The sequence below is a fragment of the Juglans regia genome, chromosome 13 (assembly GCF_001411555.2).
Source record: "Juglans regia cultivar Chandler chromosome 13, Walnut 2.0, whole genome shotgun sequence".
Taxonomy (NCBI): domain Eukaryota; kingdom Viridiplantae; phylum Streptophyta; class Magnoliopsida; order Fagales; family Juglandaceae; genus Juglans; species Juglans regia.
The window spans coordinates 34,742,462-34,755,258 of NC_049913.1; the positions used below are offsets into that span (position 1 = coordinate 34,742,462).

A 12,797-nucleotide genomic window follows, 5' to 3' on the forward strand; every position below is an offset into this window, starting at 1 on the left:
GTCTTCTCCAGACTCAACCCTTTCTCCCAACCATCCCCACATCCTTGGGTCCTCTTTTTCCTTGTACCTTAATCTTCGTTCCTTTAAACTTTTTAACTCAACAAGTGCTTGGAAAAGAAACGACTTAATTGAGCAAATGAGAGAATGTATCCAGAGCATTTAGGTGTGACCACACTTAGCAGATAATAATAATTCATCAGGAAATATATATATATATATATATATATATATAATGTAGACAAAAATGTTTTTTATTTCTAAGCATGCAAGATCTACACATCTCGACTTTTCCTAGCAATAATTCCCAGCAAAAGTATTAATGCAAGACATAAAACGAAAATAGAGTAGGAAAAAAAAGAGCTACAACCAAACCCGCCCAAGTTTTGCCAAGTATCAGGAAGAGTATAAATTAGAGAGTTCTTCAGAGAAAGCCTTTCTGATGATATCTCTTTTGATCTTGAAAGCTGCCGTGACTAGGCCAGATTCAGGAGTCCATGGTTCAGAAAGCAATTTGATTTTCACTGGAATCTCAAACTTCTCCAATCGTGCCCTCTTTGCTTCCTGTAATCGTCCAAAAGATACCCCCCAACCCAAAAACAGAGAGGAAAGTTAAAGCAAGTTGAACCAGATGGATGTCCCAGACTAACTTTTAGTTAACAACTTAGCATCCGGTTCCCAAACTAGTGCCTTGGCCGACTCAACTTTTCATTATCTCTTTTGATTCTTGAACACCAAAGGCATAATTCCCAAAGTTTTAAATGTCTACCTTGGATGCTGGAAGTAAATTCCATCCCAAAAGTTGATTTGAAGAATTGAATCTCAAATGCATCAAATGTAAAAAAGAGAACGAAGCTCATAATAACCATAGAAATTTGATCCGCTATAGATACCTTTTGGATTGATGCAAGAACTTCTTTCTTTGTTTCTGCTTTCTCACACAAGTCTGCAAAGTCAGTAAAAGGAATTCCTTGCTTTTCAGCCCAATCTTCCACCGTATGCTGAGAAGCCACCACAAGAGCCACACAGTAACTATGAAAGGGATTAGCATGCAACATGATATTGTCGATGTAAGGGCTAACAAGGAGAGTGGCTTCAACCTGTAGGAAAAACTTTTAGTCCCCGAGGAAGATTCAATGAAAAATTTTACATGTCAGTTTGCAGCATTCAAACCTTTCCCAGGGAGACATACTCTCCATGCTGAAGTTTGACTATGTCTTTTTTGCGGTCAATTATCTCAAGGCAACCATCAGCATGAAACTGCCCTATGTCACCTGTATAGAACCACCTCATTCCTCTCTCGTCAACCTTCCACAACAAAAAGGGAATTAAAATTAAAAGTATAATTACTAACAACTAACGGAAACTTGGGAACTCTACCTTGTATAATTCTTTTGTTTTTTCTTCATTTTTAAAATATCCGACTGTAACATTCGGACCACCAACTACTATTTCCCCGCGTGGCTTTGGTGAATCACTGGTTAGATATCCACCTTCAGGCCAATCAATTAACTGAGATAGAGAAGACCAGATGTTAATATGATTAACTTGAATAAATACTTCACTGATTCTTGAAATGAGAGAGATGGGAGGGAGAGGGTGGTTGCTGATAGCAGCAATACTGCAAAGTATATAATTGAACCCCAGAGAGGGGTGAGATTGGGTAGTATTGCAGTTATTATTCTCGTCAACTTAGAAGCTTCATGATGAGTGAAAAAAAGGTTGAACCCGAATGAATGGCCATGCAAGCCACGTTAACCATAATATATTAAGGTATCACTTCTACACGAAAATATACAGGCTGATATTGACAAGAATTTTCTAAAAAGGGAAAGAGAGAGAGAGAGAGCAATTAAACCAAAGATATCATAATAAGTGGAGAAAGATAAATCTTGAAAAAAAAAAACTCAAAGTGGATAAATCACATAAAACACTAGCGTATTAGAACAAAGTATTGACTTTTGAGAACTTGCCTTAGCGTACGAGGCATATGCTCTACAGCATTGCTATAGTTAGCTTCTTCAACCTTTTATATCGTTTAATCATCCATCATGACAAAGTCAACCATAACTGTATTTGTTTAGTTTTGTTATGTCATCCACAATTGTATTATTTAGCAACAAAACTGATACACTAACTAGTAGGAGTAAGGGATATGTATTTCAACTACTTGTAAAAAAGGGTTATGCGTTTCAACTGTCAGCAACAGACGAACTCCATTCCAGAGCCTCGATCCTTTTCATCAATAGAGCTCAGAACTTCAGGAACCAGGCACGCCCATTTCAAGGGTTGTTTCCAAAAACTTTCCAGGGCATTTCTCAGTTTGCGAGTTTATAAAGTTGGTTCTGTTCATCTGTGCATCTCTAGGGTAAGTAAATCCCAATGAAAAAGGGGCAACTTTCTTTTTTTTTTTTTTTTTTGATAAGTAAAAAAAAAAAAAATCCGTGATTAGATGTAACTGTTAAGATTTTTTCCACCAAACAAATTTTCCTTATTTGTGTCTTTATGAAGTTCATTTTGTTCCTCTGTGCATCTCTGTGAAAGGTAAATCCCCATGAGAAGGGTAAACTTATGTGCAGTTTATGATTGAATGTAACTTCATCATTTTCTCTCAGAAAAATCTTTTTCTCAATAGATTTCTTCTTGTTCCTCAATCTTCAGAGAATGTGGCTTGTGTAATTGTAAGTTCTCTCTTCCTAACATTTCCTGACAGTAGAGAACCCAAAAATATTGACTGAATTCCTAATTTCCTTGCCCCACCAAGAGTTGAGAGGGAAGGTTGTTTTTAATCAAGTCTTAATCCTAGACGCAAGTACACACTGACAGTCATTCTAAAAGAATAAAAATGAGAAAAGACAAGTATTATAGGCTTCCAAGTTCCATGTATCGAGGCTCATGCCTCGGAGTCTTCGGCTGCAAAGCTTCTGTCCAGTATTTGCTAGCATATCAGCAGCCACAGCTGGAATTCACACAAACTTTTGAAAAAGTTGCAAGCTCATTTATGCAGATATGGTAAAGTACTTTCGGTCATCCATTACCTTAATGAATGAGCAAGGCAGTGGAGCTCCAACACGACCGACAGATGTATCATCAACCTCGGAGAATGTTGAACCAGCAGAAGTCTCAGTAAGACCATAACCTTGACCTATTGGAGCACTGTAAATAGTCATCTAATTAGAATGTTATATTAAACGTAAAAATAGGACAGATGTCTGAGAGCAGATCTAGCGTTACTAGCTTTTCCTTGAAAGAATTAGAGTGGGCGGGTATTCTTCAAATGATCAAATATAAACCTTCCAAGCAATGTATCTAATAGCATCACAATGCATTCTTTTACTACACCTTTTCCCCCTTTTAAGGATGTGAAGAGGGATTCTTTCTGCATAAATCTTTCCTATGTGTAAAATACATAGTTGTTAAAATCCTAAAAAAATATCCAACATAGCTGAAACCTCTATTCACAAGTATCAATACCAAGATGGATCTTAGCAAATGTCCTATGAGATCCGTAAGCAAGGATAAGAAACCATTTGCCTTAGCTTTAACATTTAGGCATCCCATTTAGATGTCACCTGCCTCATGGCAAAAATCCACAGGAATCCAATCACAAGATGCAATGATCGCTGATTACTATAGGCATCAAAGGAGTGGACAAAGGAACTGAGCTCTAGTATATTCAAGCCTGGAGAATCAAACATCTTTTTCTTTTACACTCACCTAGATAGTCAAATTGCACAAAACTAAAAAGAAGGGGAGCAGCCCAAGTACAAAGGAGGAGATCCAAAAAAGAGGCCCTCTAAGCTGCACCCCCATCAATACCTATATATAAAATCCATATAAGAAAAGCAGAGACAAACGATTTAAGTAACCATGCAAAAAAACTCGGGAAAAGCCAGTATAAGCTTATTTAGTGGAATTCAAGACCTTCAGCTGTACAAGACATTCACTTCCTCCATCCAAAGTATGACATCATTAATCATTAAGTTCCAGAAGTATAACAGCATTAAGCCATCTAGGTGCTGGAAAAGTGACCGACCAGGGCCCTATTGATAAATGAAAGAGAAAAATACACTTTTCCATCAACAAATTGAGGGGCTTCACATGACACAATCGGGAAGCTCAAGATTTAGACGCTTTCCCCATTCAGATTTGATAAGTGCTACAGGACGTTCCATTATCAACAACTGTGTCTTAAAAAGTCTAAGTGACAAGAATTAAGAATGGGGAACTACTTTAAATAGAATTTTGTTTACTTATTAAAGCATGAGGATAGTTCAGGAAAATATCAGAGCAATTGTTCCCACTTGTAAAAAGTAAACATTTGCTTTGGATTATCATAAAAGGAAAGAAAAATATTTAAATCACTGCGATGGAGTATAAACATTAATATATAATAAAAATATACAAATTATAGATCTTGTTTTCTATCATTCTTATATAAAGCGGCATTAACCATGACGGGTTAATCTTGATCTCAAACAATCTTACGTAAAATGGTCATACATAGAGCTAACAATTAAAAAGGTCAACCTGATGGTCTAATTCCAATAGAGACAACTACAGGTTCTTCCAGCAGCTTTAAGTAATAATGAGAAAGTCTGTAAATACGCATTTATGATGTGTTTATAACCATCAGATAGAACATGTATTATCACATCCTCTTCTTAATCGAACCCAGAAATTAGTCCTGTTCCAAGATTTTCAAGTATTTTGGAGGATCAAATAGAAGCAAATGAGGGGCCCAAGATCTAAGCTGTGTGCAATAATCAACAATGTGGCCAACTAGAAATGAAGGTTTGACCAATTCTATGGTGATTTACTTATGTTTGTGAGATGTGCTCCTCTATGCCTATGTGTAGTGCATGAAAAAGAGAGTGCTTAGCCTGATACACTGGAAGGAAGTAGCAAGTCCTACAACTAAGTTGATATCAAAATTAGTTTTGTGCTTGTTAATTTGTGGCAAGTTTTAATATTAGCAGCATGATATAAAATTTATACAGAAGTTCATGACTTAAATTATATGTAATGATAACTTGACCTTGCCAGGATACTCACCCAAGACAAATGTTGATGAATCTCTGAGTATCACCAGAGAGAGGAGCACCTCCAGACAGCACAAAGCGGATACGACCTCCCAGAATTGCTCGGACCTTTCTGAACACAAGAAAATTCCAAAGAGCCTTTTCCAGGCCCCAAGCCCCAAACCAACTGCCATTAACCGCAGACAACCTACGAGCATATGCCAAGTCAAACAATTTCTTTGATAACCCGCCTTTTGTATTCACCTAAAGTATTGGGAAGATCAGTACTGTCAGAAGTCACCTAAAGTTTGCAAAGGTTTCACCAAATCTAACAAGCAGATATGCAGATGCATACAAACACACACAAGCACAAGTTTATTCTTTGTATATGTATATATTCATCTAGGTACCATACGCACGTCAAAATTGACAAACCTTCTTGAGCACCCCATCACGAACACGATCTAAAATTGCTGGGACAGCTGTCATTAAAGTTGGCAACAGCACCGTGGCATCCCCCTTTGTTCCCTTTTTTATCTTGCTTGATGTATCAGTAAGCGTCAAAGGTGACCCATATCCTATAGCACTTCCAACAGCAGCGATCACATTCTACACCAAAAAAAGCGAAGTAGTTGAAAGACACATTAGAAAAGAAAAGTAAGAATATAATAACCTTTGTTTTTTTGGTAAAGTAGAATGTGATAACCTATTGTAACAATTGGATATAAAATGCCCATTGAGCTACAGTAGTAATTAATAAAACCATTTTATAGAATCACTGAACCTCAGCTGCTAATTCAAGGATATGGGCCATGGGTAGGAATGCCATGTAAACATCCTTGCTTCCCAGGTCAGGAACAATTGTCATGACAGCGGAAACTGTAGCAAGTACATTGGCATGTGTCATCATTACACCCTATATAAAGTGAAAAGGCCAAGGTGAATTAGTACTACATAAAACTCTGATCTGGCTCGATTAACCACACTTAAAGTGTTGAGCTTCTAACCATCATGTAAATAGGAATTTCTGAACATGAGCAAGTTTAAGAAAACTATGCATCTATTGTAGATAGAATTCTTTAAAAGACAAGAATATATGTGACCAAAGCACACAAGAAGTACATGAGGAACACGATTTACAAAGACACAAAAAAAGGGAAACATGAAAGAAGAGAAAATTAGAAATGCAAGGCCTAAATAATATAAGGAGAGAAATCAACCCTACAAAGATGTATAATGGAGAATTCTCCAATCCAAACTAAGTTATATAAGGATCAGCAAAAATGTTCACCAGCAAGTTGTTTAGAACCACCACCACATTAAAAAATTAATAAAGACCACCATTGCCCTCTAATATCTTAAAACACATTTTCTGTGGACCAGCCACTTGAATTGTGAAAACCAGCAAACTGCCTCAGATTAACTGGTTTTACCACCAGTTATGTGGCATGTGTCTTTTACACTCCATTTAATAGAACACCTAAAACACTTTGATCGGTAATAGAACACCTAAAACTTATCAAGAATGTTCATTATTTTCTAGTTACAAACGTTTAATTCATTATCTACGTTCTATCTTAGGTTTTGAACTACTTCTATTCTATATTATACTGCTAGCACTAGCATGGTGGGCCATGCCACATTTATAATCAACCACTCAAACTCGCAAATACAGAACCGGCCCCACTTGTGAGGGGATTCTTATTGTATTGAATTTAACTATAAACCATACTGAGGAAAGTCATAATCCCCCATACGCCTGCAGATAGATGATATATGGAGAGAGAGAGAGGGGGAAAAGTGCAATAGACAGAACAATGTTGATATAAAATGCTACCTACGCCCAATGTCCTGCTGAAAATAAACCATTCAGAAACCGACTGGGATAATTAATGAGGTGTGGAGGTGAACAAACTTTCCAGAAACTACGAGAAGTATGACTCATCAGACACTTCTGACCTTAGGCAATCCAGTACTCCCACTTGTGTACATGATAACTGCAATATCAGCTGAAAGAGGTAAGTCGGCATCAACGGGTTTTTCACTGCCAAGTCTCTCCACATCCGCAAATGAGGTAATTGTCCAGCTTTTGCTATTCTCAACATATGAGGCATTAGAAGGGATCTCATCATCCATACATATTACACGTCGCACCGTGTCAAGTTGTCCACTTATCTCTATGATTTTCTTGAGTTCTTTGTGCCCACATATCACGGTAGTAACCTCTGTCTGGATCAAACGAATAAAAGATAAAATCAAAAACAGTATTGAGCGACAATGAGAGCAAGAGGCAAGAAACTGGAACTTAAACTAGCATATTAACTCCAGATATATTTTTTTCTAGTGAATACAATTTGCTTTAAAAAGCAGAGGGGCACAATCAAAGTATACAAAAGGAAAAGTTTAACAAGCAACAAGAAGAAAAAAAGAAAAAAGCAAAGTTATTCATTGTATCAGGTATGCAATAACCAACCATATAAAATTGGAACATAAACTAATTGATTAATAACTTGTTAATTGCCTAACCCATCTTCTAAGTTGTTGATCACCAATCTCCACTTTTTTTTTATCAGTAAGATAAAATTTTATTCATAGCAAATAAAAAGAAGCAAACACAACATCAGGGTATACAGGGAGTATATACCAACTCCGACATAGGGACACTACCTAGGACACCACTACAAAATAAAGTACTCAAACAATCATGAGACAGATGACCTTAAACCAGAAACAAGAATGCATGTGAAGCCAAAGGTCGCATTGCTTGTTCTGATTCCAATTGATCCTTTTGGAGCTTACATTTTCCTATTGAAGATTCATTTTATCAGGTTAGGTAATTTATCTAAGGCTCAAGGGCAAAAAATGACGCTACCTACTATACTAATGGAGCAAAGCCATTTCCATACACTATCATTTAACTCAGAATGGTTTTGGATTGAGTTCCACACGCACTTAGAACGAGTAATAGTCGACGTTCCTAACGAGAGCGGGAAAAGAGCTCGGAAAACTCCTGAATATTAAAGTTAGAAATGCAAAGGTGGGGCTACCATCCAATGGTAAAGGGTGGTAAAACTAAAGCCTCGAGCTCTTCCACTGTCCTCGAGTTATCTTAAAAGCTGCAATAATTTATTTCCCTGCATACACCAAATCACACAAATTGGGATCATTTTCCATAATGTTTCCTTGTGAGGATTCTCAATCAATCCGTCCTTTCCAGCACGTTAATAGATACACCACCAGTCGCGGCATCACTCACATTAGCCCATGTTGGTTAAGAACTGCTTGCCCCAAAGCAGTGGCTACCTCACAGTGAAGTAAGAGGTGATCCGCCGAATCCGCATCCCTCTTACACATACAGTAACATGTAACCACCATAATATGTCTCTTCCTCATATTGTTCATGGTAGGGATCTTCCCCAATGCAGCTTCCATAAAAAGAAAGCCGCTTTTGGGGGAGCCTTACTTCTCCAGATTGTCTTCCATGTAAAAGTCGTGATCACAGGGGATTTGCACTCTACAAAACGACTAGATATCAAACACCTCTTGTTTGGATAAGCTCCACCATAGTTTATTTGCACCATTCTGTCTCTTCAGGAACCCATATAGCTGAGCATAGAAAGAGGCAAAATTGTGATACCCCATATGATTAAGAGGATATGGTCGGCGGTGTGTGGGATCCCACATTACTTGGGAAGGAGAAGTTCTTCCTCTTTATAATGTTCCAACAATGCTCCAATTGTATTATTGACTAATCCTTTTGGAGTATAGGCCGTGTGGCTTGGGCCTTCCATTAAAGCATTACAACAATCCACCTCTGAATCTTGTGCCGTACGTGTAAACTCTTCTTCCCACTGGGAAGAATCATTTGGCTTTAATTTGCCTCTCAATGATGCTTCCTCCACCCTAGACACTCTTTAAGTAGGTATGCACAAAAGAAAGTACACTTAACAAAGGGATTTGCAGATTTCTACAAAAATGTTTGAAATGCATCTTTGTAATAAATTAGGTTGAAAAAACTTACCTATCTTCTTCATAACAACAGAACAGTACCACCTTCAGATATGTTGTCAGTAAGAAGTTATATGATGGTGTCTTTAGATGGAGAGAAATGGTTGGTGTTTAAAATACCCGGAGCGTTCCTTGGATGAGGTTAAGAGATTTTTTTTCAACACGCTATTATCTTGGGCTTCTGGCATTGATTGTAACAGGACTAGTTTTCATGATTTGCTTGTATCAATTTCTAGTTCCTGTTTACTTGGGCTACACCTACTTTTCTATCAATAAAACTTTATTTTACCTATAAAAATAAAACAAGTTTTATGACAATCGGTGCTCAGACACAGAAAAGAAAGTAATTTTTTTGCTTCTTCTGGGATGATTAATAAAGGAAAATCAAAAGTGAAAACATATAGCATCTCTATTAATCTGGGAGACATACTATGCACAAAGAGAAGTGCATAGGCTGTGAGATTAATTTTCAACTAAAGATCCACTTAGTTTACAATTAAACTCCTGAAATTCCCATAATCTTCTCAAGGAAGATCTACTCTTGTAAAATGCCAAAATATGAGACATAGTATTAGGAATATGAAGAAATCTAACATTTAAAATACATTTCTAATGGTAAAGTTAAAGTATTACACGAGGAATGAGACCACGAACAGGTTAGTCTTTTAAATAAACTAAAATTCTCTGATGGAAATACAAGCAGGGACTTAATGTGCCTAAAAAGGCATTCCACCTAGGTAACACAATATAATATACTAGCAGGATGAGAGAGAGAAAGAGAGAGAACCTCGTTTAATGAGTGACATAAAGCCTCCTCCCCCAAAGATGCATATATAGTCACAACAGTGACATTACGCCTAAAGCAGCCCTGATATAGAGAACTATATCAGTTATATCAAACAACTGCGAAAGCATAGGGACTCTAAAAAGTTAAAACTCAGATAAATTAAAACCCAATCATATGTGCAATAGAACATACTTTTCATTCCTACATCCAGAAAATATAGTCAGGAAGAGATACATAAATCATTGGAGAGAAGGGAAATACATTTTGAATGGTGAAAATAAGGACCATTAAGTTTGATCCGTTTTAAATGTTACCGGACACATAAGAAGAGTACCTGTAATGCAATGAACCATTCTTCTCTTGTGTCTGCAAAGATTGCAGCACGTTCTTCCTTTTTGTGCCCAAGTTGAGCCAATCCAGAAGCAAAGTTGCACACAGCTTCAAATGCTCTCCCATAGGTTAGCCACTCATAGTCTCCCAAATGAAGCTTCTCGAAAGACCTTCCATCTTCAGTCACTTCAATCTCCCTTGAAATCAACTTCCTAGTTCCAAGGAAGTTTCTATCTTGGTGCTGCTTGCATGAATGCTCAAAAAGTTCTGCAATAGTTGAGATGCCATCCCATGCTGTTTGCACTGGCGAAGTGAACCGACGATTCCGAATAGCATACCCTGGTTCCCCACCAACATCAACAAGCAACCCCCGTTTCTTTGAATTCTTGGAATTCCGAAGTAAAAGAGTAACAACAATAGGAACAAGTACACCAACAATATAGGCACTCATCTTCAACCACTATACGCCCCCAACAGACTATCAATTTAAATTCTGCAACACAGTTATATCCACTCAATGATAACTTCAACACAAAAAGCAAAGTCCAGGGCAGAAATAAAACCAAGTCTCACAAGTAGAGTACCTAACTGATCTGTGCAATCAGAAATTATATATGTGGCACACTATACAGCCTTTCATATGAACTAATGAGCATTTCCTTTCAAATATACTAAATCATGTCAAACTGTTTAGTCATAGAAAGAGAATATCTTAATTATGGAATTCGTAATTAAAGCTACTATTAGATTAAATCGAAAGTCATTTGGAGGAACAATGTGCTGTTAGGGGTAGCATTCTTCGTATATATGGCAGCCTTAGGGAAGATATTAATGGTGGATAAATTGAGGAAGAGAAAAGTCGTGGTATTACATTGGTGTTGTATGTGTAAGCACGATGGATGGAAAAGTGTGGATCATCTATTACTTCACTGTGAGATGGCTAAGGAGTTCTGGGCATTGGTATTTCATACCTTTGGGATTAAGTAGGTCATGTGCCAGCAGGTAATGGACTTGATGGTTTTTGGGCAAAATCCACTAGGTAATCATAGCAATTTAGAGGTTTGAATGATGGTTATTTGGTGGGAACATGATGCTCGTACCTTCAAAAGTGGGAGAGGACGGTGTTCAAATTACAAGTCATTATGATAAATTCTCTTCATGTTTGGATGACTACGTACAATACCGTTTCTCTACTTTTCTAGATATTGTGCAATTTTGTTCTTTCCCTTTTTCCCCTTAGTTGGGTTTTTTCTATCGTATACTCCCTATGTACTTGGGTTAAATCCTTCTACACTTTAATTAAGGTTGCCTTATCAAACTAATAATAATTGATAAGTCATGAATCAATGTTGAGAGGGAGACGTATTCAGATGTCACAATTAACTAATGAATGGTAAGTCAACTTTGGAAAATCAATATGCTTTGATGCACTCGTTATAGATATATACAAAGGTCCACATAAGGACAGAGGGACTGACGGAAAAGAAAATCAGTTGGACATTTGGTTAACTTAGACTCCACTTTTCTTTAGTTCAATGGTTTGCTGCTATTGTATTAAAGGGATGGAATGTTCATGAGTTCTTGCTTTCTTTTCAGCTTTCTAGAATGTAATTAGGTGTCTCTTTTGTATACTTTTTGTGTGCATGGGCAGTGCATAGTTTCATTCAATCAATAACGTTTCTTACTTATCAAAAAGAAAAAAAAAAAAACTTAGACTCCACAATATCAGGTGAAAATCACCAAGTACTCCAAGATTCCATTGGGTCCTGAATGAACTTAATAACAAAGAAAACGGATAATCATAGCAAGCAATACCATAGAAAAAAATCACATTTTCACACACTAATCAATTACAACATTAACTTGAAATTAAAAAACGATAATCAACTTCAATTCACGAAAATTAAATGTAACGCATAAAAAACAGCCAAAATTAAAGAAGCGCGAGTTACATGAAACGAAGAAAAAAATGACAAGCCCATTTCAGAAAATGGATTAGCTAACCAGAAAGTACCTTCGGTTTTCGGACTCTGAATTAAGCGGAAGAGTAGAAAACGAAAACGGATTTCAAGTGATCAGCATTGCGAGGATTTAAGCAATGAACCGGAAACCAGGACTTGGTTTAGAATTATAAAGGTCCGGAGAATAGAAAAAGGTGAGGTTCAGCTCTTGGACTTGGACTAGGGCTGGTAACGGGTAGCTGAGGCGGACAGATCAAGAGGAAGAAGGTTTGGAGTAGGGGTGTCAAATCGTGTTAACGGGTCGTGTTCGTGTCGTGTCAAGACATGTATATTATACTATATAGGTCAACCCTAACCCGACCCGTTAAGCTTATCGTGTCAAAATCTCAAACCCTAACACGACCCAATAACATAACGGGTCGTGTCGTGTCAACCCGTTTTGACCTATTTATGTAAATGGATTGAAACAAACCCAAAATTAACCTCCTTAATCTAGTTAAGTTTAGCATAATTTTATATAAATGTTAAAATCACAATATCTATACAAAATATAAAACTAACTACAAGTCCAAAATTACAATCTAAACAATAAAAATATCTAAATTAAAATCTCAACAATTTTATTTTTTAGGTATAAGGGTATAATTGTAATTTTAACTTTCTTAACGGGTCATAACAGGTTATAACGGGTCA

The 12,797-nt window shown here is 36.9% G+C and overlaps 1 protein-coding gene across 1 annotated transcript; it reads right to left on the reverse strand.

Moving 5' to 3' along the window:
- Positions 1-237: 237 nt before the first annotated feature.
- On the reverse strand, positions 238-12,371 carry LOC108988323 (long chain acyl-CoA synthetase 9, chloroplastic). Its single transcript, XM_018961558.2, has 12 exons — positions 12,158-12,371; positions 10,148-10,636; positions 9,814-9,894; positions 6,978-7,247; positions 5,803-5,934; positions 5,454-5,627; positions 5,053-5,282; positions 3,036-3,153; positions 1,378-1,509; positions 1,171-1,305; positions 891-1,097; positions 238-561 (listed from the first exon to the last, which is right to left on the reverse strand). Exons 2-12 carry the CDS (start codon positions 10,592-10,594, stop codon positions 394-396), a joined length of 2,094 nt encoding a protein of 697 aa, XP_018817103.1. The 5' UTR covers positions 10,595-10,636; positions 12,158-12,371; the 3' UTR covers positions 238-393.
- Between the last annotated feature and the right edge of the window lie 426 nt (positions 12,372-12,797).